At 46.9% G+C, this 24,500-nt stretch overlaps 1 protein-coding gene across 3 annotated transcripts in view; it reads left to right on the top strand.

Annotated features, from left to right (window-relative positions):
* Positions 1 to 24,251, top strand: part of NCOA7 (nuclear receptor coactivator 7) — a 51,308-nt gene extending 27,057 nt beyond the window's left edge. The window contains exons 7-14 of one of the 3 annotated variants that reach the window (XM_054393091.1): positions 537 to 1,603; positions 3,374 to 3,542; positions 12,862 to 13,009; positions 18,860 to 18,985; positions 19,595 to 19,747; positions 21,799 to 21,894; positions 22,932 to 23,005; positions 24,116 to 24,251. In XM_054393091.1, coding sequence (XP_054249066.1) covers positions 537 to 1,603; positions 3,374 to 3,542; positions 12,862 to 13,009; positions 18,860 to 18,985; positions 19,595 to 19,747; positions 21,799 to 21,894; positions 22,932 to 23,005; positions 24,116 to 24,251 — 1,969 coding nt within the window. Of the gene's footprint in view, positions 1 to 536; positions 1,604 to 3,373; positions 3,543 to 12,861; positions 13,010 to 15,248; positions 15,327 to 18,859; positions 18,986 to 19,594; positions 19,748 to 21,798; positions 21,895 to 22,931; positions 23,006 to 24,115 lie in introns of those variants that run through there. The other 2 variants (XM_054393092.1, XM_054393093.1) reach the window with 2 other exon arrangements.
* Positions 24,252 to 24,500: the final 249 nt, after the last annotated feature.

The following is a 24,500-nucleotide window of genomic DNA, read 5'->3' as shown; positions in this document are numbered from 1 at the left end:
ATGTTCAAGCAGGGCAGGGCTTATGTCTGATCTGCTTTCTTTTCCAAAATGCAGTTGTACAACCTAGGGAAGCAGGGGTGGTTGTAGAGGTTGACTCATTGTCAGGTGTGGGAAAAAATAACAGTCTTGATGTGGTATGAATGAAATTCCAGCAGCTAAGTACATGTCCTGGTGGCTGAATCATCTGCTGACTGCAGTGGGCAGGACGTATCATGTCGGCTGAAATTCTGATGACTTGCACATTGTTATTCCATGTCTCACATGCCTTCCCTTCATCCATCTGGCATACTCTGCCAAGTGTTTTGCTCATTTGATTTCACTATTATCCTTGCCCCATTTTTATCCATTTTCTTTCAAGTCACTTATTTCCTCTGGTGTATGTTTATTTTGGTAAAAGTAATTTTTTTGTTGTTGTTGAGTTTCAGAGCTTAAGTTGGGACATTATTGAGGGTTTTGGTTTTTTTTCTTTTCCATTTTATTTTCTGTTTCCATTTTGTGTTTAACACCCTATATACATCCATCATTTTCCCTGACAGTGACATACCAAAGGATCTTTGTCCTCTGTACAGGCCAGGAGAATGGGAAGACCTGTCCTCTGAGAAAGATATCAATCCTTTCAGCAAATTCAAATCCCTTAGCAAGGAAAAGAGGCAACAGAATGGGGATCCATCCATTGCTCTGGGTGCCAAACAGAGAAAGCCTTCAGATGAGGAAAAGTCTGCTGATTTTGAAGTTCTTCAGTTATCTGAGAGTGCAAGGTCAACCAAATCCAAGTCACTGGAGTTTCCCAACAACATCACTGCCACTGAACACTTGGAAAAGTTTGCTGCAGATCCGTGTGCCAAGGAGCCTTCTGGGGAAAAAAACAGTGCAGAAATCAAAACCAAAGAAAAATCCCTTTTAAAAGAAGGAGAGGATAACCTCATTGAGCTGGAAAAGACATCATCTCCTATGGACAGAGGGTTGGACAGGAAAATCTCAGTAATGGAAGGCTTGCTGGCTGACCCCAGGGAGCTGGGGAGAACTAAGCAGCAGGTAACCAAATCCACTACAGAAGTCCAGGAGCACTTGACAGTTGATTCCTTGGAAAAAAAGGACAGTGTTGAACCTAAAGCTGACTTAGACTTAGAGCTGTGTGAAAAGCAAGATGTTATTCCAGAAGTAAACAAATGTGTCAGTTCCCCGACAGGTAAGGTGGAGACTGCATTGGACCCTAAGAAAGAGATAGAGAAAGATAAACTTATTGAATTTTACCTCAATAAAGATGGGAATGGGTCTCAGTCATCTGAAGACTTACACAAGGCTGAAATCCAGAAAGGTGAAAACAATAAAGCAGTTGGCATAGACCTTACACTTAGCTGTTCAAAGTCCCAAGCTAATGAAGTCCATACAGTTAAAAGTATGGAGCTTGATTCCTGCTGTGTTGAAAGGAAAGCACCTTCATTAGAAATCAGCTCAGCAGCAGCAGAGGAAAAGGATCTGAAAGAGTCTGTGGACTCTTCATTAGTACCAGCTATAGACAAGACCTGTCAAGAAACACAGTTAGACAATCAATCAGAGATCAGACTGTGGCTGCTGCAGAAAATTCAAGTGCCAATTGAAGGTAGGTCTCTGGTTCTCCTTGTTTCCTCTGAGGCTTTTGGACAGCATTGTGATGGTAACCTCTGAATGGATAGCTCTACATTTCCTCTCTTGCATATGATTATTTTTTTATGTTATCTGCTGTTTAGAAGAAAAAAAAAATGCTTCCAATTCCCTCAGCTTCCAATTTGATAAGTAGCTTGTGTGCTCTTTCCATGTTCAGTCATCAGTGGTTATATAATCTTCACCTCTGTTTGCTGGTTTTAAGAAGGATTTTTAAGTGAAATGTCAGCCAGGTGCAGGATTGACAGTGACTATTCATGGTCTAGGAGTTGTCACTCTGTATGGGTAGCTTTTGTTGCTTCACTGCAGTCTGCACTTGAGTCACAACAACCCCATGAATGCTCCAGGCTTGGGGCAGAGTGGCTGGAAACTGTCCAGCAGAGAAAGACCTGGGGGTGTTGGTCAACAGCTGGCTGAATATGAGCTAATGTGTGCCCAGGTGGCCAAGAAGGTCAACAGCATCCTGGCCTGGATCAGCAATGGTGTGACCAGCAGGACCAGGACAGTGATGGTGCCCCTCTACTGGCACTGATGAGGCCACACCTCGAGTCCTTGGTTTGGTTTTGGGGCTCTCACTACAAGAAGGACATTGAGGTGCTGGAGCAGGTCCTGAGAAGGGCATTGAAGGTGGTGAAGGGTCTGCAGAACAGGGCTGGTGAGGAGCAGCTGAGGGAACTGGGGGTGTTTAGTTTGGAGAAGAGGAGGTTCTCTCATTGCTCTCTACAACTGCCTGAAAGGAGGTTGGAGAAAGGTGGGGATTGGGTATGAGAAGAAACTTCTTTCCTTGAAAAGATCCTCAAAGACTGGAACAGGGTTCCCAGGAAGGAGGTTGCATCCCTGTCCCTAGAAGTGTTTCAGAGAGGTGGAGCTGAGTTGCTAAGGGCCATGATTTAGCACCAGTCTTGGTAGAGTTAGAGAATGGTTGGACTCCATGATCTTCAAGGTCTTTTCTGACTGGAATGATTCTGTGATTCTGTGGTAGTTCAATGAATCACTGGACATAGCCTTGATTTCTATCAGGTGATGAGGGATGATTAGGTGGGATTCTTTCAAACAGTGTTTTAACATAGTTTTTCTTCTTTAGGAAGGGTTTCTGTGGTGCTGGTTGCATTTGGTGATTGTTCTCTCTGGAAGAGAAAAGTCCCTAAAAGGCTCTCTGTGTGCTCCTGAAATGAGCAAGGCAGCTTCTGTGTGATTGAGGCTATAGTTTAATGACCAGTTTTTTTTTTTTTGTCCCCCTAGCAATTCAAGGATCTTTAACTGCTCTGACCCCTGACCCTGCCTGTGCAGATGAAAGGTGGCTGTGTGGCTCTCTGACTGTCAGAGCTGAAGAGCTGATCAGGATTTGTGTGTGTGTGTGTGTGTGCAGGGCTGCAACCCTTTGACTGGATGGGTTTCCAGGACCCAGTCTGGCACTATCCCTTTTTCTTGCTTGCTTCATGTTGCAGTTTGCTCATCTTACTGGTTTGCTTTACAGGGCTATTCTGTACACAGCTGTACAGCTGAGGGGGGTATAGATTGTGATCAAATGGGAAGAAATGGCTGCAGTTTAGGATGAACAAGGGTTTATGAAACCAATTTGGCCATTGAATGACCTGCCAGGTTTAATTCTGTGTACAGTGCCTCTGAGTGTTCCTTTGCACAAGATCAATGCTGTGTGATGATGTTTTGTCAACTGCAGGATTTATACTTTGCCTGTAAGCAGCCCATTTCTTTTTCTCTCATCCAGATATGCTTCCTTCAAAAGAGGAGAAGAGCAAGACTCCTCCAATGTTTCTGTGCATTAAAGTAGGCAAGCCCATGAGAAAGTCCTTTGTGTCTCAGAGCACCACCATGTCTCAGCAGTACAGTAAAAAAATCAAGCAACCAGAGTACTGGTTTGCTGTTCCTCGAGAAAGGTAAGCTGCAGTGCATAGCACAACAACATACTTGGCTCTGGCTTCAGCACCTGGTGCTTTCTAGACTGGAATCTGACTTCCTTGGGTGGTCCAAGGTGTGAAATGCAGCAGGGATGCTAAGATGAGGAGTGGCCTTGCTTGATTGCATGCCAGAGGGGCAAAGCAGTGTTTGCTGCTGGTCTAATGTGGCTCCCAGTGAAGAGGAAGAAAGGATCAGTGCCTGTTGGAAGGTGAAGAGAAGGATATGCATGCAGCTAACATTATACAAGCACTGGGCATTCTGTGGGGTTGGGCTGTGGTTTAGGAAGTGAGGAAAAGGATTGAAGCTCAGGTAGAAGAGGTTTGGATATTAGGAAGAAATTTTTTACAGTGAGAGTGGTGAGACACTGGAACAGGTTGCCCAGGGATGTCATGGATGTCCCCTCCCTGCAGGTGTTCAAGGCCAGGTTGGATGAGGCCTTGAGCAACCTGGGCTGGTGGGAGGTTTGGAACATGGTGGTCTTTAAGGTCCCTTCCAACTCAAACCATTCTATGACTGTATGGAAAGGGAAACAGCTGCAGAAGAGACAAATCCACTGCAGTGCTAGCACTAGAAGAAGAGTTATTTCCCATGTGGAAAGGGCATGGTGTGGGAATGGGAGACACTCCTCACTGAATGTGGTGTTTCAGGCAAGCTTGGATGTGGCACTTAGTGCCATGGTCTGGTTGATGTGGTGGTGGTAGGTCATAGGCTGGACTTGATGATCTCAGAGGTCTATTCCAGCCTCAGAAATTCTGTGATTCTGTGAATGGGTGTTGCTGCTTTAGCCTTCAGGGCCACAAAGAAAGTCTTTTCCTTTGTGATAAAATACACTTAGATGATGTGCCTGTAGGTGTGTATGTGCATAAAGAGTGCTACAGCAGAAAAATAAAATGGTAGAGGCCTGTGATTTTTCCATATAAATCACCCAACAATTTCCCCTGGCTGTGAGGAATCAAATCCCTGATCCTTCTTTTGCTAGAAGGCAGACAGAGCAACTCTGTGGTCTGTTGATGAACCAACACAGGGAAATCAGTGATCACACTTTGGTGAGTTAGATGCCAGGAAGGAAGAAGCTGAGCAGCTGATCAGTCTCAGAGGTGTCTCTTTAAGATGCAGGCAATTTTCTTTTTTTTTTTTTTACTGGTTTTTCAGAATATTGTGTTTTATTTTCAAAGTTGTAGCATGTGTGTTGATTTCAATGTCTGTTTCTTGTGTTTTAGAAATTAGTGTTTTGAGCAGACCACTGGTGTGGAAGTTGCTGACCCAGAGGAGGAGGGGGAGAGGTTTAATCCAGCTGGAATGTTACCGTTGTGAGTGTAGCTGAATATAGCTTTTGGTTTGCTTGCTATCTGCAGAGCCCAGTCCTTGGCTCCTCAGGTATTGCAAAAGGGCAGGTCCAGAAAATTCTAGGTTGAAGTGCAAGTAAATACTTCCAGGAGTTGGAGTGATGCTGTCATGTAAGACAAGGTCAGCTGTTGCCTTGGGGTAGGTGTATCTGATGCTCAATCAAGCTGCTGAGCTGGGGTCATCTTTGCAACAGGTAAACCTGTTAAGCTTCACAAACTTAGAAAACAGCTCCTCTGTTTGTCATCTTCTGCACAGTGAGGGGCCCTAACCCACAGACAAACTGAAGTGTTGACTGCTGGTTTATCCTGCAGTGTTTAGAAGAAGGGAAAAACCATTTCTGCAATGAGCTGTTGCAGCAGCACTTGGCTCTACTGGCTGACAAGACAGATTTCTGTTGCTTGAGGCTGCTGTTCAGATCTTGGTCAAAATCAGTGGTGAGTAAGATTAGTGACATAGTTCATTCCTGGTGGTGAGATCCCACCTGGAATACTGTGTCCAGTTCTGGAGCCCCTATTACAAGGATCTGGAGGTGCTGGAGGGTGTCCAGAGAAAGGGCCATGAGGATGAGCAGAGGGCTGGAGCTGCTCTGCTATGAAGACAGACTGAGAGAGTTGGGGCTATTCAGTCTGGAGAAGAGAAGGCTCTGAGGAGACCTTCTTGTGGCCTTCCAGTATCTGAAGGGGACTACAAGAAAGCTGGGGAGGGACTTTTTAGGATATCAGGGAGTGATAGGACTGGGGGGAATGGAATGGAACAAAACTAGAAATGGGTAGATTCAGACTGGATGTTAGGAAGAAGTTTTACACCATGAGGGTGGTGAGACACCAGAACAGGTTGCCCAGGGACAGGCAACAGGTGGAACAGGAGGCAACAGGTGGAAGCCTCATCCCTGGAGCTTTTTGCAGCCAGGCTGGATGTGTCTGTGAGCAACCTGCTGTAGTGTGAGATGTCTCTGCCCATGGCAGGGGGGTTGTAACTGGATGATCCTTGAGGTCCCTTCCAACCCTAACAATTCCATGATTCTGTGATTCATAATAAGTTTAGTGACAAACTTAGTGGTTGTGGAAGATTGGGTCATGTGGTGCTATTCACACTTGGCTATTTGAACACTGCAGAGATGCAGGGAAAATCATGGAGAGCTTGGGGCAAAAAAGCCACAAATTCCTTAAACTAAATGCCAATCCTTACCATTAATGCAAGACATGTCTTTGCCTAACAAGTCAGTGTTTTCCCCACTCTCTTGGATGCCTTCCCAAAGCAAGATGTATCACTTCCCACCCTCTGGTGCTATTCCTGTACCACTATGGCACAGTATGAGATTACCAGCATTGCATCTTGAGAGTGCCATGGACAGCAGGTCAGTTGGGATAGCTTTACAATGTATTTTTGAGACAGTTTACTAATTTTAAAGACATTAAGAGTGCAGTTTATATTCATGTATGAAAATACCAAGAATGCTGTTCTCATCTCTAGCATAACTAAACTACTTTCTGTCCAGTGCTGTTAGTCACAATAGCTTGTGCAGCATCTTGATGTTTCATAGTCATTAAAACCAAAGCAAAACAAACCCAAGTCCTCAGCCAAATCTGGATTGAGATTGTAAATAAATTGGTGTGCATGTCTGTAATCACTGTGTAAATTCAGTCTCTCTCTGATTTGCATTTAGTTACATTTTTTCCATGCTTTCTTAGTGTTTGCTGTTGAAGTAGCTTCTGTCATCAGTTGCAGAAACAGCTCTCTCTTCAGCCTGGCCCTATAGCTCCCAGCAGAGCTTCTCTTCCATTTGCAGGCTGCTGCTGCTTCTCTAGCCTTGGCAGGCTGCAGGGAAGCTGCACTGAAGGGGGGCAGACCCCTTTACCTTTTAACAGCGTTGGTTTTTTTTCCCTTTATTTTTTTGTTTGTTTGGGGTTTTGTGAGGTTGTGTTTTTTTCATGGAAGCTTCTGGAAACATTCTCAACACAGAGAGAAGACTGTTAGGCTTCCTTGACTTCCAGCACTGTGCTCTTGTGGCCAAGAAGGCCAGTGTGATCCTGGGTTGTATTAGAAGGGCTGTGGTCAGTAGGTCAGAGAGGTTCTCCTGCCTCTCTGCTCTGCCCTGCTGAGGCCACATCTGGAATATTGTGTCCAGTTCTGGGCCCCTCAGGTCAAGAAGGACCTCAGGGAACTGCTTGAAAGAGTCCAGCACAGAGCTATGAAAGTGATGGAGGGAGTGGAACATCTTCCTTATGAGGAGAGCCTGAGGAAGCTGAGGGCTCTTTAGCTTGGAGAAGAGGAGACTAAGGGAGGGACCTCATTAATGTTTGTAAATACATAAAGGGTGAGTGCCCAGAGGCTGGAGCCAGGCTCTGCTGGGTGATGCCCAATGCCAGCACAAGGAGCAATGGTGGAAGTTGAGGCATAGGAAGTTCCATGGAAACAGGAGGAAGAATTATTTCCCTGTGAGGGTGACAGAACAGTGGAACAGGCTGCCCAGGGAGGGTGTGGAGTCTTCCTCTCTGGAGATGGTCAAGACCTGCCTGGATGAGTTCCTGTGTGAGCTGGTATAGGTGACCCTGCTGGGGCAGCGGGGTTGGACTGGATGAGCTTTCGAGGTCCCTTCCAGTCCCTAATATTCTGTGATTCCCTGAAGGGAAGGCACTACTGTTGATACTCTTTATAAAAGCCATCAATGAGTCTTAATTCCTGTTTGCCTTTTGGGGGCTGTTGCAGGTCTCCTCTCCCCCTGGGTGTCTTGCTGGGCGTCCTGGCGTGCGTCACGCCGCGAGCCGCAGCGCAGGGCTGTGTTAATCAGTGACCCTGGGGCTGCTGGCTCACAGCAGCACTCACCTCAGCATGCAGGGGGGGAGGTGGATGTCTTGACTCACCCTACATACAGGTTCCTCAGTCTAGGGCAGCTTCTGGTCAGGTGCAGCTGAACAGAGCTTTTGGACACTCCTAGGGAGATTGGTGGTTGTGCTGAGAAGCCTTGCCATGGGTGTAGCTTACAGTACGAGAGGGTAAGTCTCTGCCTGCTCTTACTGCTGTGCTGATGTGGGTATGTAGATTTTCCAGCCTAGTGGATTTTGAGTAGTAGTAGGTCAATAATTATGTGAGAGATTTCCTCAAGATTCCTCAGATTTCCCACTGCAGAGGAAAATGCCTTGCACTGGAACAGTCACAGTGCTGCAGAATTAAATTTTTTTTATGAGTATGTGTCCTGACAAGTAATTTACTCGTTGTGGCACTACTTCCTCAGTCAAAGAGTAAATCTCACTGATTATCTATAACATCAATTTGGCAGACAGGCTTGGTTTATGAATGTATTGATGTTGATGTAGAAGACATTGCCCCAGGCTCATGCAGCTGAGAGGGCTTCTGCTGCTTTGGAATTTTCCCTTCTGAGAGCAGGCAGGTATTCAGGGAGGAAAGGTACCAATGGTTGAGCCTTTCTGCCTTTTTTCAGTCTTAGCTTTCTGTCCCATTGGCTTTTCTGTTTTGATTCAGGGTGAGTTTTGGTTTGATTTTTCTTACTGTTTCTGTGGGGTTTCCTTTTGCAGAGCAAGATGTTACTTGGTTCTGACTCCGGGTAGCATCTAGTGGCATAACATCCTGTAGCTGATGCAGAGGTATGCTGAGATCTGGAAGAACTTGCAGCACAGCTACTGGAGTCAATACCTGCATGATGCTTCTGTGCACTTATTCAGGGCTTTGCATAAAGGGATGATGACTGAGGTGGTCCTGATGAGGAAGGATCACTCCTCTCTGCTCCTGTTAATGAAATAGCTCGGATCTGGACTCATTTTGAATTAGCTTTCTACAAATAAGGTACTGGTAGGCTCCTGATGAATATCAAGTTATACCAGATGAGACCTATGAAAACCTGTTTGTATCTATAGCTTAATATCTTACAGTGAAGGCTCATTTAAGTTTATAAAAGGCATATGAGGGCTTATAGTACCTTAGCTCTCATGAGATTCATCAAGGATCATCATCATCTAGTCAGGCATAAGGAAGTCACAGGACTCCTGAATCAATTCCTGTTTCTAGGCCAGGAGGTTGAACTTAAGAGACTTCATGCAGGTATCACAGGATGGATAAACCCACCCCTGCCACCCCAAACACAGATTTGGAAGTAGCCCCTCTCCAACCTGTGACTGAAGACATTAATTGCTGGAAAACTGGTCAGGTATTATTGCCACGTCAACAGAAATGGTGATGACAATGGCAGTTGGGGACCTCCAAGTGTATCGTTTAGAAGAAAAATCATTTATGGTTTCCCCTCAGGGCTCAACTGTAACTTGACAAGTTGTCTGGTGTGTTTTACTGATAATTGGTTTTCCTCTTTTTCAGTGCACTACAGACCTACTTTAAGTGGCTTTTGGAGACTGTTTGTGGTTGTATTACCAGGATTCAGTTCCTCTTAAAGCAGGCTATCACAGAATATTGCTCCTGTGAGCTAAACAACCCTTTTTGGGTTGGTTTTGTGTCTCTTAAGCTGCAACACTTGACCATGACTTGGGTAATAGTGTACCAGAGATGGGCAGAGTATTCCAGCAGTGGTCACTAAAGTATCAAACACCAATTCCTTCTGCTGAATGCTCCTTTCTTGGTACATTCAGTGATCACACCAAGTAGTGTCATCAGTGTGTTGGTGTAGAGCTCTTGCTCCAAAATTCAGAGGTGGGTATCCTGTCTCTAGGGTGCTTCTGCCAAGCCTAAAGCACTGTGGTGCAAGCACAGCCTCTGCTCACTGTGCTCTCTGCCAGTCTGGACTCCTCTGTTCAGATATGTTCAAGCCTACAGCTGACTGTGCCCACTTTGCTAAGCAAAACAGTGGTTTAATACTCCACCAAGTTTTTCTCTTACACTAATAATTTTATCACTTTGCTGTCATGATCTTTGTGCTCTCCCAAATTAGTTTCCTACTGAATTCATATCCTTTTCTTTTTGTTTTATGCTCTCTCTGTGTGTTACTGTGAATGTGTTCATAAACAGAGTCATAGATTCATTTTGGTTGGAAAAGACCTTTAAGATCACAGGGTCCAACCATTCTCTAGCTCTACCAAGTCTGGTGCTAACCCATGGCCCTCAGCACCACATCTCTGAAATACCTCCAGGGATGGGGATTCAAATCCCTCCTTGGGGAACATGTTGCATGAAATTTCTTTCTAATGTCCAACCTAAACCTTTCAGGGAAGAAATTTCTTCTAATGTCCAACCTAAACCTCCCCTGGTGCAACTTGAGGCCATATTAATTTTATTTTTAATCTGCCTACAGATTGATGTGATTCCCTCTTTAATCAGTATTCTATCTTTCAGTTTTTAATTTTCATTTCATCTCTTAAGTTATTTTTTTTGTTGTTAGGGTTTTTTTGTGTGTGTGTTTTCAAGTGCCCTGTAATCACCTTCTGAATACTTTCTTTCTAGAGTCATTAATTTAGGGTTTCTGAAGTTGCTCCTTTCCAGGTACTTTGTTTTATTGATGTTTCTCTATTAGTGCATGACAAACTTCCAAGCATGGTGATCACCAGACCAATTATTGCACTGTTGATCAATTTCCTTGCAGCTGTCAAGTTGGCTGTAAGAGTTCCTCAGGCAGTGGTTTGTCCATGTAAAAATTGCCTCCAGTTTCATCAGTTTGGCAGGTTGAAAACACCACCATAGCACAGAGTTACCATTTGATTAACAGAGGAGGTGTGCTCTGCAGCTCCTCTCAGCATCACCTCAGTCCTGCAGTCACCTAGTGCTCATTTGATGTTGCTGCTTCTTAAAGGTGAAGTGTCTGGATTTATTTAGCATCTGTCCACTGTAGAGGAAAACTCAGTTATGGACTACTGAAGTAAACTGAGCATGTGCAGGTCTGTGGGGCCTGACAGGGAATTCTGTCTGAGTGTGCTGAGGAAGTTGGCTGATGTTGTTGCAGGGCTGCTTCCTATCATCCTTTGAAAGGTTATGATCCCTGGGAGAGGTCCTTAATGACTGGAAAGGGAAATGCTGCAACTGTCTTCAGAAAAATCAAGGAGGATCTGTGGGAGGTCAGGGCAGGCAGCTTCACCTCAGCCCCTGGGAAGGTTATGAAGCATATTCTTCTGGATGCCAGTTCCAGGCACAGGGAGGGCAAGAAGGGATAAGAACAGCTATTGCAGATGTGCCAAGGGCAAGTTGTTTCTCTACCAACCAGATAACTATTTATGGGAATGAGGAGGGAGTAAGGGATTGTTGTTTTACCATGACCCTAGGCAGGCTTCTAACACAATCTCCCATAGTGCCCTTACAGCCAGATTGGAGAGTTGTGACCTGGATGGGTGGACTCCCAGGTGGGTGAAAAACTGGCTGGGCTGTTGGGCTCCAAAGGTTGATAGTTCATCTGAGTAGCAGCCAGGTGCAAGTGGTACTCCTTAGGGACTGAGCCAGTCGAATGGCTTCATCAGGAGGCAGAATACACCTTTCACTGTGGAGGGATGATGCTGCCTCTGGGAAGTGTTCATACACTGAAGGGCAGGGCTGCTGTTCAGAGGGACCTCAGCATGGAGAAAGTGCCTGACAGAAACATCAGCAAGTTCAGAAAGGGCAAATGCAAAGCTGTGCACCTGGGGTGGAGCAGTCTCTGCAGCCCCAGCCTGGGGAGTAACTGTAGAAAAGGAGCTTTCCCTTCTTGCTGGCTTGCAACAGGAAGAGCAGAGCCAACAGCCTGTGTGGTGGTTATTCCCCTCTTCCTTTTGGACCTGTGGTTATAAAAGGGGGAAGCAGGGGGGGGAAGTAGAATGGTGGAAGACCCATCTCAGATCACATGCTGCATGCATGGGGGGAAACTGTGATTAGATAAAAGAGAAAACACAAATGTGAGGCTGATTGTACATGGAATAGATTGCACGGAGAGCTTGTGGAATCTCTGTTGTAGATTTGCACAGCTGCAAGTGGACAAGACTCTTAGCTCTGCTATACACAGAAGTTGGCCCAGGTGATCTCCAATGGTGCCTTACAACCTAAATGTGTTCTGTGAGTCTAAGATGAGAGGATGCTGCTCTCCTCCACCCACCTGCAGGAACATGCTCTCAGACTGATCCTAGCCAGACAGCAGCAGCCACTGGTTTTGTTGTCCTTTCACAGGGGATTTGTAGGAATTAAGCAGTTCTCTTTCCAGACTAGGCCTGCTGCACAGAAATTACATAGTGCTGAGGCCAATGTCTCTTTCAGTTGAAACTCACATTAGCTGGTGGGGAGGTGAAGAGCTAGTGGGAGGGCTGGAGCACCTCTCCAATGAAGACAGGCTGAAAGAGTTGGGGCTGTTCATCCTGGAGAAGGGAAAGCTCTAGGGAGACCTTGTAGGAGCATTTCAGTATCTCCAGGAAGGCTGGGGAGGAACTGCTCAGAAGCGCTTGTAGTGCCAGAACAAGGGGCAATAGTTTGAAGCTGTGGAACAGAAGAGATTTAGGTTGGACATCAGGAGGAAGCTCTACACTATGAGGTGGTGAAATACTGGAACAAGTTGCCCAGGGATGTGGTTGAGGCCCCATCCCTGGAGACATTCCAGATCAGACTTGATTCAGCCCTGGGGCAGCCTGCTCTGGTTGGAGGCGTCCCTGCTGACTGCAGGGGGTTGGACAAAAAAACCTTTGAGGGTCCCTTCCATCTGGATGCAGCCTGTGACTCTGCAGTACCAATCAGTTTGACTTCTGAATGTGAGTTGTGTGGGACTGCACAAGCCACTTGGTTTTACCACAGTGCTTTGGCACCATGCGTTCAGCAGAGGAAGAAGGAAAACACTTTGTGGGGCAGACAAACCTTGGAGTGCTTCAGGCTGACACATGGAGGGACCTATTGCCTTGTGCACTGAGTGAGGACAGAAATACACAGGTATCCTGTTTGTGTGGTTGTCCCTTCTGTGTCACTGGGCAGAACCTCTGGACTACATGACAGTGGTGTGTTGATGGACCACTGAACAGCAGTCATCTCCTCTTCTGTTTGCAGGGTGGATCACTTGTACACGTTTTTTGTTCAGTGGTCACCAGAAATCTATGGGAAAGATGCCAAAGAGCAAGGGTTTGTGGTGGTAGAAAAGGAGGAGCTTGACATGATAGACAACTTCTTCAGTGAGCCCACAACTAAAAGCTGGGAGGTGAGTGCTTTCTGCTTTAACATGGAGCATGTGTGTGGACATCCTCTGTTACAAATCTGAGCATTTGCTCTGCTGAGCTCTCCTGATGTTTATGTTTCTTTACATACTGAGAGGGGATTTAATTAATGTTTATGAAAACCTGAGGGCTGGGGGTCAAGAGGGAGGGGACAGACTATGCTCAATTGCACCCTGGGATAGGACAAGGGGTACTGGATGCAAAATTACAGCACAGGAGGTTCTACCTCAACATGAGGAGGAACTTCTTCACTCTGAGGGTCACAGAGCACTGGAACAGGCTGCCCAGAGAGGTTATGGAGTCCCCTCCTCTGAAGACTTTCAAGCCCCATCTGGATGTGTTCCTGTGTGACCTGTGCTGGATTCTATGGTCCTGCTCTGGCAGGGGGTTGGACTTGATGATCTTCAGAGGTCCCTTCCAACCCCTAACATCCTGTATCTGTCTCAGCAATGTACTCATTTTCCCTCACCTCTCTTTTCTCTCCTCCTTACAAAGAGCAGGAGAACAACTGGAAGCTCTGCTGTGCCACCAGCAGAAGCTGTGTCAGTGTTTTGGTTATGTGCTGTTAGCCATTTGCAAACCTGTAGAGGTGTGTGTGTGTTGTCAGTGTGGTTGAAGTTGTGGTTGTATTTGTGTGGTTCAAGTCATGATGTGTTTGTGTGCTACAACTAAAATCTCTGAAATGTGTACATGTAAAGCCCAGCAGAGATTGCTGTGTGCTGGTTGGAATGGGTTGGTATGTGTGGTGAAGTGCCAGCCCCTTGCTTCTCAGGTGCACACAGCACTACTGGTGCAGAATGGGCTGGAAGATGGATCAGTTTTACCCTTGGACTTTGGCTTTTTCATATGGGGGCTTTTGCAATGTGTTTTAACTACCTGGCATGCCTCTGGTTGTTATCAGGCTGTGCCCTCTGCACACAAGGCCTGGTTTCTGTGGGAAAGGAGCTGGCACGCATTTTAAAGTGTTTCTGAGCACTGAAGTATTTTCCTGTGCTAAGGATATGGAATACATTAAAACCCAGACCAGTCTTTAAGTGGAGAGGATACATGAAAGGGCTACGAAGATGATGAGGGGGTTCCATCAAAAAGGATGGAACTTCTCTTATGAGGAAAGACAGAGAGTTGGGGCTTTTTAGTCTGAAAAAGGGCAGAATGAGGGGGATCTCATCAATGCTCCTCAGTACTTAAAGGATGGGTGTCCAGAGGATGGGATCAGACTCTTTTCAGTGGTGCCCAGTGACAGGACAAGGGGTCCCAGGTACAAATTTGACTATAGGAAGCTCCATCTAAACATGAAGAGGAACTTTAATGTAAGGATGACAGAGCACTGGAACATGCTCCCCAGAGAGGTGGTGGAGTCTTCATCTCTGGAGACTTTCAAAACCTGCCTGGACATGTTCCTATGTGACCTTCTTTAGGTGAACCTGCCTTGGCAGGCTCTCTAGAAGTTCCTTCCAACCCCTACCGTTCTGTCATCCTATGAAATACCTTGAAAGTGGTTTAGTAAGTGATCTGGTTATTTGTGTGAAATAGAAACTTACTTTAAAAGTGCTGTTGTCCACTGAATATTTCTTCTGTAGCATTCCTGTCTTCAAAGTATCTTGTCCTGTTCAAAAGCAGAGCAGGGGCTTGCCATTTGAAATGCAGCAACAAGACTCTGATCCCAGGTAGCTTCTGGTTTTACAGTTTTGTAGTTTCTTAATGTTAAAAAGAAAGAGTTATTCTTCGTTCCCTGTCTTGCTGAGAGCTGAGTGTGGTTGCACATTGCAGTAGGTTTCTCTGTGCAGTTGTTATTTGCATGCCATTTGCATAAAACCAAACTGAAGGAGCAGGGCTTAGTGGTCCGAAAAGTAGAAGTGGGAGAGACCTGGACCCACTGGGAACTGGTCTCTCACTGTTTTGTTTAAATGTGTATTGGGAAAAGGATTAGCTGGAAACTGCTTCCAAAGGTGTGTCTCTTTTATTTGTAGCATTTTCAGGCTTTACAAATTTCAAGTCAAGTCTGCCAGGAAGTCCCTATCGGGAGTCCAAATTTGGGCATGATTACTGTGAAAGTTTCACTCTTCCTTGTGGGGAAACAGAAAGTGTGATTCTGGAGGGAGCATATAAGCAATTTTATCACAGCATGCCAAGGGCAGTAGCTGTCTGTCACGCTCCTGGGCCAGAGCTCTTGCCACTGGAGCAGGGAAGTGTGGTGGATACTGCAAAATAAACCAGTAGATGATGAAAGGGAAACAAATGCCTTTGAATATTCGAATTGTTTACTGTGCCAGACCTGAGCAGGGGGAGCCTTTTGTGGAGGTATGTTGAACTGTGTCCCTCTTTATGCAGCACGGATGTGATCAGTGTTTCTATCCCAGTGGAAAACGTGGGATGGGTTTGAACAGGGGGTTTCCACCCCAGGTAGCTTGGTGGCTTTTACTTTCTCAGTCCTCTCAAATCTGTAAAATGAGAGTTTGTGGATCCAGTTTCTAGAAGTGGTTGATTTGGTTTTGTCTTTCTGCTTTTGCATGGTCTGTAAATATCTGGTCTTTCATTTTACTGTTGTGGACTCTGAACTTCATTCAGAGGTGTGCTGCAGTTACAGAGCAGGTGTTGGTTTTGATTTGCAATTTATGGTTATGCTAATAGGTTGTCTGTGGTTGCCTGTGTCTGAGTTTGGTTGCATTTTGCTACAGATACTTCTTGCTGGTTGATTTATTTTGAGATTTTTTTTTTCCCCCCCTCCTTTCTTGGAGGAAGACTATTCCTAGAAAATAGTCTTGGGAAGAGGAGTTGAGTACTTTTGATATAAGATTGAAAAAAGCCTAAAATAAATAATGACCTGGGAAATGAGAAGGAAAACCATTCAGGAGGTGGAAAAAGGACAAGGATAAAAGTAGAAAAACCATTTTACTTTAGCAGGTCATTGTTGTTTTGTGGGTTTTTTTTTATTTTTGTTTATGGTGGTATTTGGTTTGTTGTTGTTTTGTTTTTTGTTTTTTTTTTTTTTTTAATTGAGCTTAATTTTGCAGTGCAAACCTTCTCTGCAATTGTCCATGTGGAAGATTTTCCAGCACAGGATTCTCTGCAGAAGACCCAGGACTAGATCCTACTGAAGCCTGGGCTGGAGGAGCAGGATATCTTTACTGGAAGAGTGGTCAGGGATTGGAACAGGCTGCCCAGGGAGGTGGTGGAGTCACCATGCCTGGAGGTGTTCAATAAATGTGGTGGACATGGCACTTCAGGATGTAGTTTAATGGCCATGGTGGTGTTGGGTTGATGGTTGGACTTGATGATCTTAGAGGTCTTTTCCAACTGAAACAATGCTGTGATGCAGCTGTACAGCAATTCCAGTATCACCAGCAGGAGTACCTGTGCTGCCTGGGTGTGCAGGGGCACGTAACAGTGTTGGCTTTGTATGCTGGGGTTTTGCCCTGTGGTCTTGTCCTCTCCTTTTCTCCTAACCCCATGGAATATGTGGGAGTGCTGCTGCCCAGTGTCCTGCTCGAGGTGGCTGCCCTGAGCTCAGCTCCAGGCGTCTGCAGGTGAAGATGGGCTGGAAGGGAGTGTGTGCAGCAGAGATTCCACTGGAGCTGCTGGGTGTGACTGATGGTGTTAGGGCTTTGTCCTCCCCGCAGTGAACTGCTCACCAGTGCTGGCCTTCACAGAAACCTCCTCCTGTGTGTTGTGGTGTGGTTAAATCTGCACCTGGAGTCAGCCCAGTGCATTTTCTCACCTGTGGGGCAGGCATGTGTAGGACTTCCAGGCACTTCTTGGCAATTGCCTCGACTGTTGACAGCTTCTGCAAGTTCAAGCAGTGATGGTGAAGGCTCCGAGGGGTTATGCAAAGCTCTCCCTGTGTAACAGGAAAGCTGTTGGAGGTATTTGCAGGGAGGTGAGTGGCAATGGTGCAGCATGCTCTGCAGCTACATCTTGAGGCTCCTGCCCCAAGACAAGGCCTCTTATGGAAGGAAGGTGGTTTCTAAGGTTTCCCCTTGCTTTTGTAGTTAGGCCTCCTTGCTTTCCCTCCTCTTTCTCATCAGCCCCATCTCTGAGCCATTACTTCCTGCTTGCCATGGTGGCACCAAGCTCCAGCTGAAGCCCAGTTGCCAGGCACAGTGTGCTCCATCTCCTCTCCCACTGCTGTGCAGAGCTGAGGCTCCTGGCACTCACTGAGTGCCCCAGGCTGCACTGAAGGGTTAGCAGCTTTTCAGCTGTGCCAGGTGATGCTTTCTTCCTGGCCAAGGATCCCAGCAGCAGCCTGTTGGAGCCAGGAGATGTGGAGCACTGCCACCAAGGGCCTTCCTCCCCTCTGTGGGGAGCTCTGGGCAGCAGGGAGCCTTCTGCCCTGCATCATGTTTGGGCTCTTGTTTGCCCCATGGGGTTCAGAGTTTGTCCCTTGTGCCTCTCAGCAGCTCATAGGCTGCTAAATCCTTCTATAGCCAAGCATTACATGTATGGACACGTGTTCTCCTTGTGTTTCAGCTGGATGGGAAGGGCAGTGTGGCTCACCTGCAGCTGCTGGAGAGAAGCCTGAGCTCTGTTTTATAGGCATTGAAATCCACAGCTGACACTGGTGATATTTACATGGCCTCACCTTTCAAAAATATTACTGTGCTCTCTTTATAAAGCCTTAAGCAAAGGAGTGAGTGAGTGTCTTTTATAAAGACCTTGACTCTCAGAATGAGTATTTTCAAGAACCTGATACTCAAAATAATTTCCAGCAAGACAGGGCTTCCAAATACCTGTTCCAAGTGGGATTACCTTTCTCCTTCTTTGCTGTATTCATTCTGTTTCAGTGGGTATACACAAACCCATGCCTGGGTCAGTGAAGAAAAGCAGGAGAAAGCTGTCATTCTGAAAAAAAGAAGTGAAGTTTAAAATGTTTCATACCCTCATGCATTAACACCTGAGAAAATAATTGTACTCAGCTAGCTCCATGAGAGAAAACAAAGAAGCTTCTCTGTCCTCCTCATTTTTTCCCACCAATTTTTCAGCCTTTTTTTTTTCCTATTTCTTTTTTTTTCCTCCTCATTTATCTCCCCACAAGACATCTAAGTTCAGGTGCATGTTATGTGCCTTGGAAGAAGTAGGTGCACTTTAACCTTCTGACTTGGGCCCAGGTATGTGTGAGACTGACCATATCATGTCACCTGGTTACCTCAAACTTTATTAATCCCAAAGATCTCTACAGCTATGGGAGGTCAGCAGGGGATGAATAAATCATGGCCGTGCTGTCTCAAAAACACCTTGCCAGTTAGATTTGCCTCATGATTAGGAGACTAGAGCATCTCTCTTTTGAGGAAAGACTGAGAGAATTGGGGCTTTTTAGTCTGGAAAAGAGAAGACCAAGGGGGGATCTCATCAATGCTGATCACTACTTAAAGGGTGGGTGTCAGGAGGATGGGGCCAGGCTTTTTTCAGTGGTGCCCAGTGACAGGACAAGGGGCACTGGGCACAAACTTGAACATCAGGAGTTCCATTGAAACATGAGGAGGAACTTCTTTAATTTAAGGGTGACAGAGCACCGGACCAGGCTTGCCCAGAGAGGTGGAGCCTCCTTCTCTGGAGGCATTCAAAACCTGCCTGGACGTGTTCCTGTGTGACCTTCTCTAGGTGAACCTGCTCTGGCAGAGGGGTTGGACTCCATCTCCAGAGATCCTTCCAACCCCTACTCTTCTAAGACTGTGATTTGGTTAAGGCTGACTGTGCTCCATGCAGCCATCACGTAGTGGGTTTGCTCCATGCAGTGTAGCAGCTGAGGAGTATGTTGTTTAAATCAGTTTGCTTCAACAGAGGGTGGGCAGTGTAGGAGCTGTGCCTTAGCTTGGATATCTGTTCTCTTGCCCCAGATCATCACTGTAGAAGAGGCCAAACGGCGGAAGAGTGTCTGCAGTTACTATGAAGAGGAAGATGATGATACTTTGCCTGTCTTGAAGCATCACAGTGCTCTCCTGGAGAATATGCACATAGAGCAGGTATGGCTACACAAAGCTCAAGGTTTCTTGTTAGCTGTGGTGCTGTCTCTGCCCACTGTAGGATATTCTGCCTTCTGGAGGCAGTAGCAATGCCTCTAATGTAAGAGTTTTCAAACTCCTGAGTGTGTTGGAGTGTCCTTGTGTAAGGTCTGCAGCACTGGGTGGAGTCACTGTCCCTGGAAGTGTTTAAAATAAGACTGGATGAGGCACTTGGTGCCATGGTTCAGTTGATTAGATGGTGTTGGCTGAGAGGTTGGACTTGATGGTCTCTGAGATCTTTTCCAACCTGGTTAATTCTGTGATTCTGTGACTGGCTCCCCTGCCAAACTTATGTGTTTTGCAACTCTGGAGTTGGAATTGTGATGCTGAGGTCTGGCAGCTCTTCCAATGCTGGGACACAGGCTGCCAGGGTGAAATCTCGGACAGGTGATGCGAATGCAGACAGTTGGACTCAGACTGTGTGGTGGAAACGTTAAGCCGGAGCCATCAGCTGCTCCCTTGTCAGCCGTGTTTTGGCTGAGAAGCCCCTGCAGGAAGGGAGCAGTGTGGGGCAGCAGGTGAGAGCCAGGCTGTTGAATGTGTCACCCTTCTGCCCCCCTCCCTGCGCAGCTGGCCCGGCGCTTGCCCGCGCGGGTGCAGGGCTACCCCTGGCGGCTGGCCTACAGCACCCTGGAGCACGGCACCAGCCTCAAGACTCTCTACCGCAAGTCAGCCTCGCTGGACAGCCCTGTCCTGCTGGTCATCAAGGACATGGACAACCAGGTGAGCAGTGCTGGAGGAGGGGCTGGAAGGGCACCATCGGCCTCAAGTGCTGGCATCACCCCAAAATAAGACACTGGAGCTTTGTCTTTGCCCCTCAGGAAGCTAATCGTGCAGCAGGGGTGGGAGTTTTAGGCGATGCCTTTAGAATCTTTTTCACAGATCTCGAGCAGGAAGGAGTAAAATGTAAATAAATCACTCCTGGGTGTGAAAAGGAAAATAATGAGAATTCTAAACAAACCTCCCATTGGAGAGAGATCTACCATCAGATTTGGTTCCCAAAGCAATCTCTCTCTCCTCTCGCTTCCTCGGGCTGGGAGATACTAACTCGGTGCTTCTGCTGGCTTCTGCTTGGCCTTGGCTGCATTGTTTGGGCTAAGTCTCACAGCAACTTTTCTCTGCTCCTTTCTCTTGTCCCTTTTGTACAGCGGGGTAAGGAGGGGCAGGGAGGGAGAAGCTATTAGGTCCTTGTGCTGTTTATTAATTGTAAATATTGTAAATCCTGCATATTTTGTACATATCCATTGCATTACGTTGTAGATTATAGTTTTCCTTGGAAATACAGCTTTCATTTGCTTCCAGCTGAGCTGGTCTGGCAAATTTAATGTTGGGGGGGAGTTTTCAATCCACCACAGCAGGAGAGTGCTGCAGTACTGAGAGAGACACTCCCTGCCTCAGCTTCATACTTGCAGGGAGTGCTTCTTTTAACAGCGCACAGGGAAGAGTCTTCCTTGGGTGCCTGAGTTAGTTGAGCTGTCACGAATCGTGCCTCTGGAGGTCCAGCACAGCAGTAGCTCCCAGAGTTGACATTCCTGTTGCTGCTGTTGTCATCTGGCTTCTGACTTAGAGGTTACAAAAGATTGGTGGGAACATCACTCTCTGCAAGTACCTGAAGGGAGGTTGGAGTGAGGAGGGGGCAGCCTCTTCTCCTTGATGACAAGTGACAGGACTAGAGGAAGTGCTTACAGGCTGCACCAGGAGAGGTTCAGGCTGGATATTAGGAAATAGTTCTTCACTAAAAGGGTTGGTTCTCAAACATTGGAATGGTCTGCCCAGGGAAGTGGTGGAGTCCCCATCCCTGGGTGGGGTGTGGAGTCCCCATCCCTGGGGGGGGGTGTGGAGTTCACCGTCCCCGGGGGTGTGTGGAGTCCCCATCCCCATGGGGGGTGTGTGGAGTCCCCATTCCCGGGGGGGTGTGTGGAGTCCCCATCCCCGTGGGGGGTGTGTGGAGTCCCCATTCCCGGGGGGGTGTGGAGTCCCCATCCCCGTGGGGGGTGTGTGGAGTCCCCATCCCCGGCGGGGGGGGTGTGGAGTCCCCATTCCCGGGGGGGTGTGGAGTCCCCATCCCCGGGGGTGTTCCAGCAGCATGTGGACCTGGTGCTTAGGGACGTGGTTTAGTGTTGGCCCTTCAGTGCTGGGTTAAGGGTTGGACTTGAGCTTGGAGGTCTCTTCCAACCAGATGTATTCTGTGAATATTTGTTCATCCGAGCAGGGCTACAAAGGTGATTTAGGGACTAGAACATCTTCCTTAAAAGAGGATAGGCTGAGAGAATTGGGCCTTTTTAGTCTGGGAAAAGAGAAGAATGAGGGGGAAATCTCATCAATACTGATCAATACTTAAAGGGAGAGTGGCAGGAGGATGGGACCACTCTTGTTTCAGTGGTGCCTAGTGGCAGGACAAGGGGTACCAGGCACAGACTGGAACATAAGAAGTTCAGTCTAAATATGAGGAGGAACTTCTTTAATATAAGGGTGATGGAGCTCTGGAATAGGCTGCCCAGAGAGGTGGTGGAGTCTCCATCTCTGGAGACATTCAAAATCCACCTGGATGTGTTCCTGTTTTCCTAGGTGAACCTGCCTTGGCTGGGGGGTTGGACTCAATTTCCAGAGGTCCCTTTCAACCCCTACCACTCTGTGATTGTGTGATATACCTGACTGGTTGGTTCTTCTAACATGAAACACCAGCTCAGTTGTTCTTTAGAAAACATTTTGTTAATGTTTATTGGTTTTTCTCTTTGAGTTTTGCCCTAAGAGTGATCCTTCTGTTCTAACAGATATTTGGGGCATATGCTACACATCCCTTCAGGTTTAGTGACCATTATTATGGCACTGGTGAAACATTCCTCTACACATTCAGTCCAAATTTCAAGGTAAGTTGATGTTTGCTTTCTCAAATAACATTTTAGGTTCCAATTCTGAAACATTTATGAGCTTTTTATGGAGGCAGCATGATTGAGTTCAGGAGGTGTGCCAGCTTGGTGAATGCACTTCACTCATTGCTTCAGTGCAATGCTCTTGAGCAGAAGTGTCTGTGATGATCTCAAGTCCTGAGAGGACAGACTGTGAGGGTGAGGAGAGGGTTTTTAGTGGCTTGCAGGGGGAAGCAGGGAGGAGTAGAGCCCTGGGGCTTTTTAGTTTGGAAGGAGAAGACTGAGAGGGCATTTAATCTGTAAATATCTGAGGGCTGGGTGCCAAGAAGGAAGGGGACAGCCTCTGCTCAGTTGCACCTAGGACAAGGGGCAGTGAATGGGAACTACAGCATAGGAAGTTCAACCTCAACATGAGGAAGAACTTCTTTACTGTAAGGGTCACAGAGCACTGGAACAGGCTGCCCAGAGAGGTTGTGGGAAAGTCTCCTTCTCTGGAGGCTTTCAAGCCCCATCTGGATGTGTTCCTGTGTGACCTGTGCTGAATTCTGTGGCCCTGCTCTGGCAGGGGGGTTGGACTTGATGATCTCCTTTCCAACCCCTAACATCCTGTGATCTGTGATCCTGTGACTGTCTAAGACACAGCTTGGAAGGCAGGCTATCAGGAAGAGGCTATAATTTCACACCTGCTTAGGTCCACAGTGACGACAACCCAGAGATAAGAGTGCTGCTGAAGCACCCCATAATGTTGCATTTGTCAGTACTGAACACACTGTTCCTTTGTAGCAGAATGCCTGTTGAGTAGACATGCAAGCAGAGTTTAAAAAAAGGATGAGGTTGCCTTCTTCCTCGTTTCAAATACATTTTGTTCCTTTACTTTCTACCTATTAACTCTTCCTCCTCCCCCTTCAAGAAAAAAATGAAATACGGTATGGCCACACCAAAAAAATAGCTGCTAGGAGTCACTCCTCAGTAGGTTTAGGGTGCAAGAATCCTCACAGTTCAAATATATTTGGGGTTTTTTCCTCCCCCTTCCTCAGGTATTCAAGTGGAGTGGGGAGAACACCTACTTCATCAACGGAGACACCAGCTCTCTGGAGCTTGGAGGTGGAGGGTAAGTGAATGATTTTTCAAATCATGTAGCTTTTTTTTTGTAATAATGAGATAGGAAAAATGGTAGTTGTAAGAAAAACAAGTCAGGAAAATGTCCAAATGTACTTCTAGCAAACTGTTCGGGGCAGATATCTCAGCAATCTGATTGCTGTTACAGACCCAGACCAGTTTCCATTGCTTAAAGGGAGTGGCTGATGTTAGCAAAATAGGGCTGGTGGGTTTGGGGTTTTTTAGCTAGAAAGAGCACAGATGTTTTGGATAGGTACCTGTCCCATTGCTGAAGGAGTTTGCCACTAGAAAATAATCTCTAATGACAGTTTTGCCATCAGCTTCTAAGGTTTCTCATGTGGTCCTGATAAAGTTGTTGTTATTCTGTTGATTCATAGAATGGTTTTGGTTGGAAGGGACTTGAAGGACCATCTAGTTCCAACCCCCCTGCCATGGGCAGGGACACCTCCCACCAGCCCAAGTTGCTCAAGGCCTCATCCAGCCTGGCCTTGAACACTTCCAGGGAGGGGACATCCACAACCTGCCTGGGCAACCTGTGCCAGTGTCTCCCCACCGCCACTGTAAAGAACTTCTTTCTAACATCTAACATTTAGTCTCCCCTGATAGAGCAAGGATACAGACAGTGCTGAATTCAGGTCCCAAGTTTGAGGTCAGTGGATATGAAATCAAGGGCCAAGGCTACAGGACTCACTAAAGCTGTCTGCATGGGACATCTGGGCATGCTTTGTATTGAGGTGGTGGAAACACTGCTCCTCCTAAAGCAGGAGGGGCTGTGTCTGCCTCCAAACAGTTGGGGAAGAGCCTCAGTGCCCAGTCTCTGGTGCCAGCCCCAGCCACTGCTGGTGGTGTGGACAGCTGAATGGCACTGGGGAGGGCAGGCACACACTGGGTCCTGGCTCTGCCCTCCTCACTGCTGCAGACAGGCAGGAAGGGACTGCTCTATCTTCTTGCTTGGCAAGCGTTTTGCTGGGACTGAGCACTGCACATTCTTTATCTAAGGGCTCTTCAGACCTTAGATTCCTCCCTATCATTCCTGTGATGGTTTCCACAGCATTCCTGCTATTCCACAGCTCCTGAGGTGTGTTGTGTGTTTCCTTTCTAGCGGGCGGTTTGGCTTGTGGTTAGATGCAGACCTGTACCACGGGCGCAGCAACTCCTGCAGCACCTTCAACAACGACATCTTATCTAAGAAAGAAGATTTCATCATACAGGACGTGGAAGTGTGGACATTTGAATGAAATACTGACTGCCTTAAAGGACTGGATCCACTGGGCACTTAAAGGCTGGCTGGAAGGTGCAGGCTGCCTCACGACGTTACACGCTTTTTCCTCCAGTTTGTACCGGAGCATGACTCAACCAACCAACCCCAGGAGAAACAGGGAGCTGGTTCTGAGAGGCAGGAAGAGGCAGACATCAGCCTGAAGAGTTTTTTTTTACTTCCTCTTCCAGCACTTTTCCATCAGAGATGTGGTGATTATGAGAAACAT

Source organism: Indicator indicator, chromosome 27 (assembly GCF_027791375.1).
Source record: "Indicator indicator isolate 239-I01 chromosome 27, UM_Iind_1.1, whole genome shotgun sequence".
Lineage (NCBI taxonomy): Eukaryota > Metazoa > Chordata > Aves > Piciformes > Indicatoridae > Indicator > Indicator indicator.
This window is presented reverse-complemented; position numbering and strand designations above follow the sequence as displayed.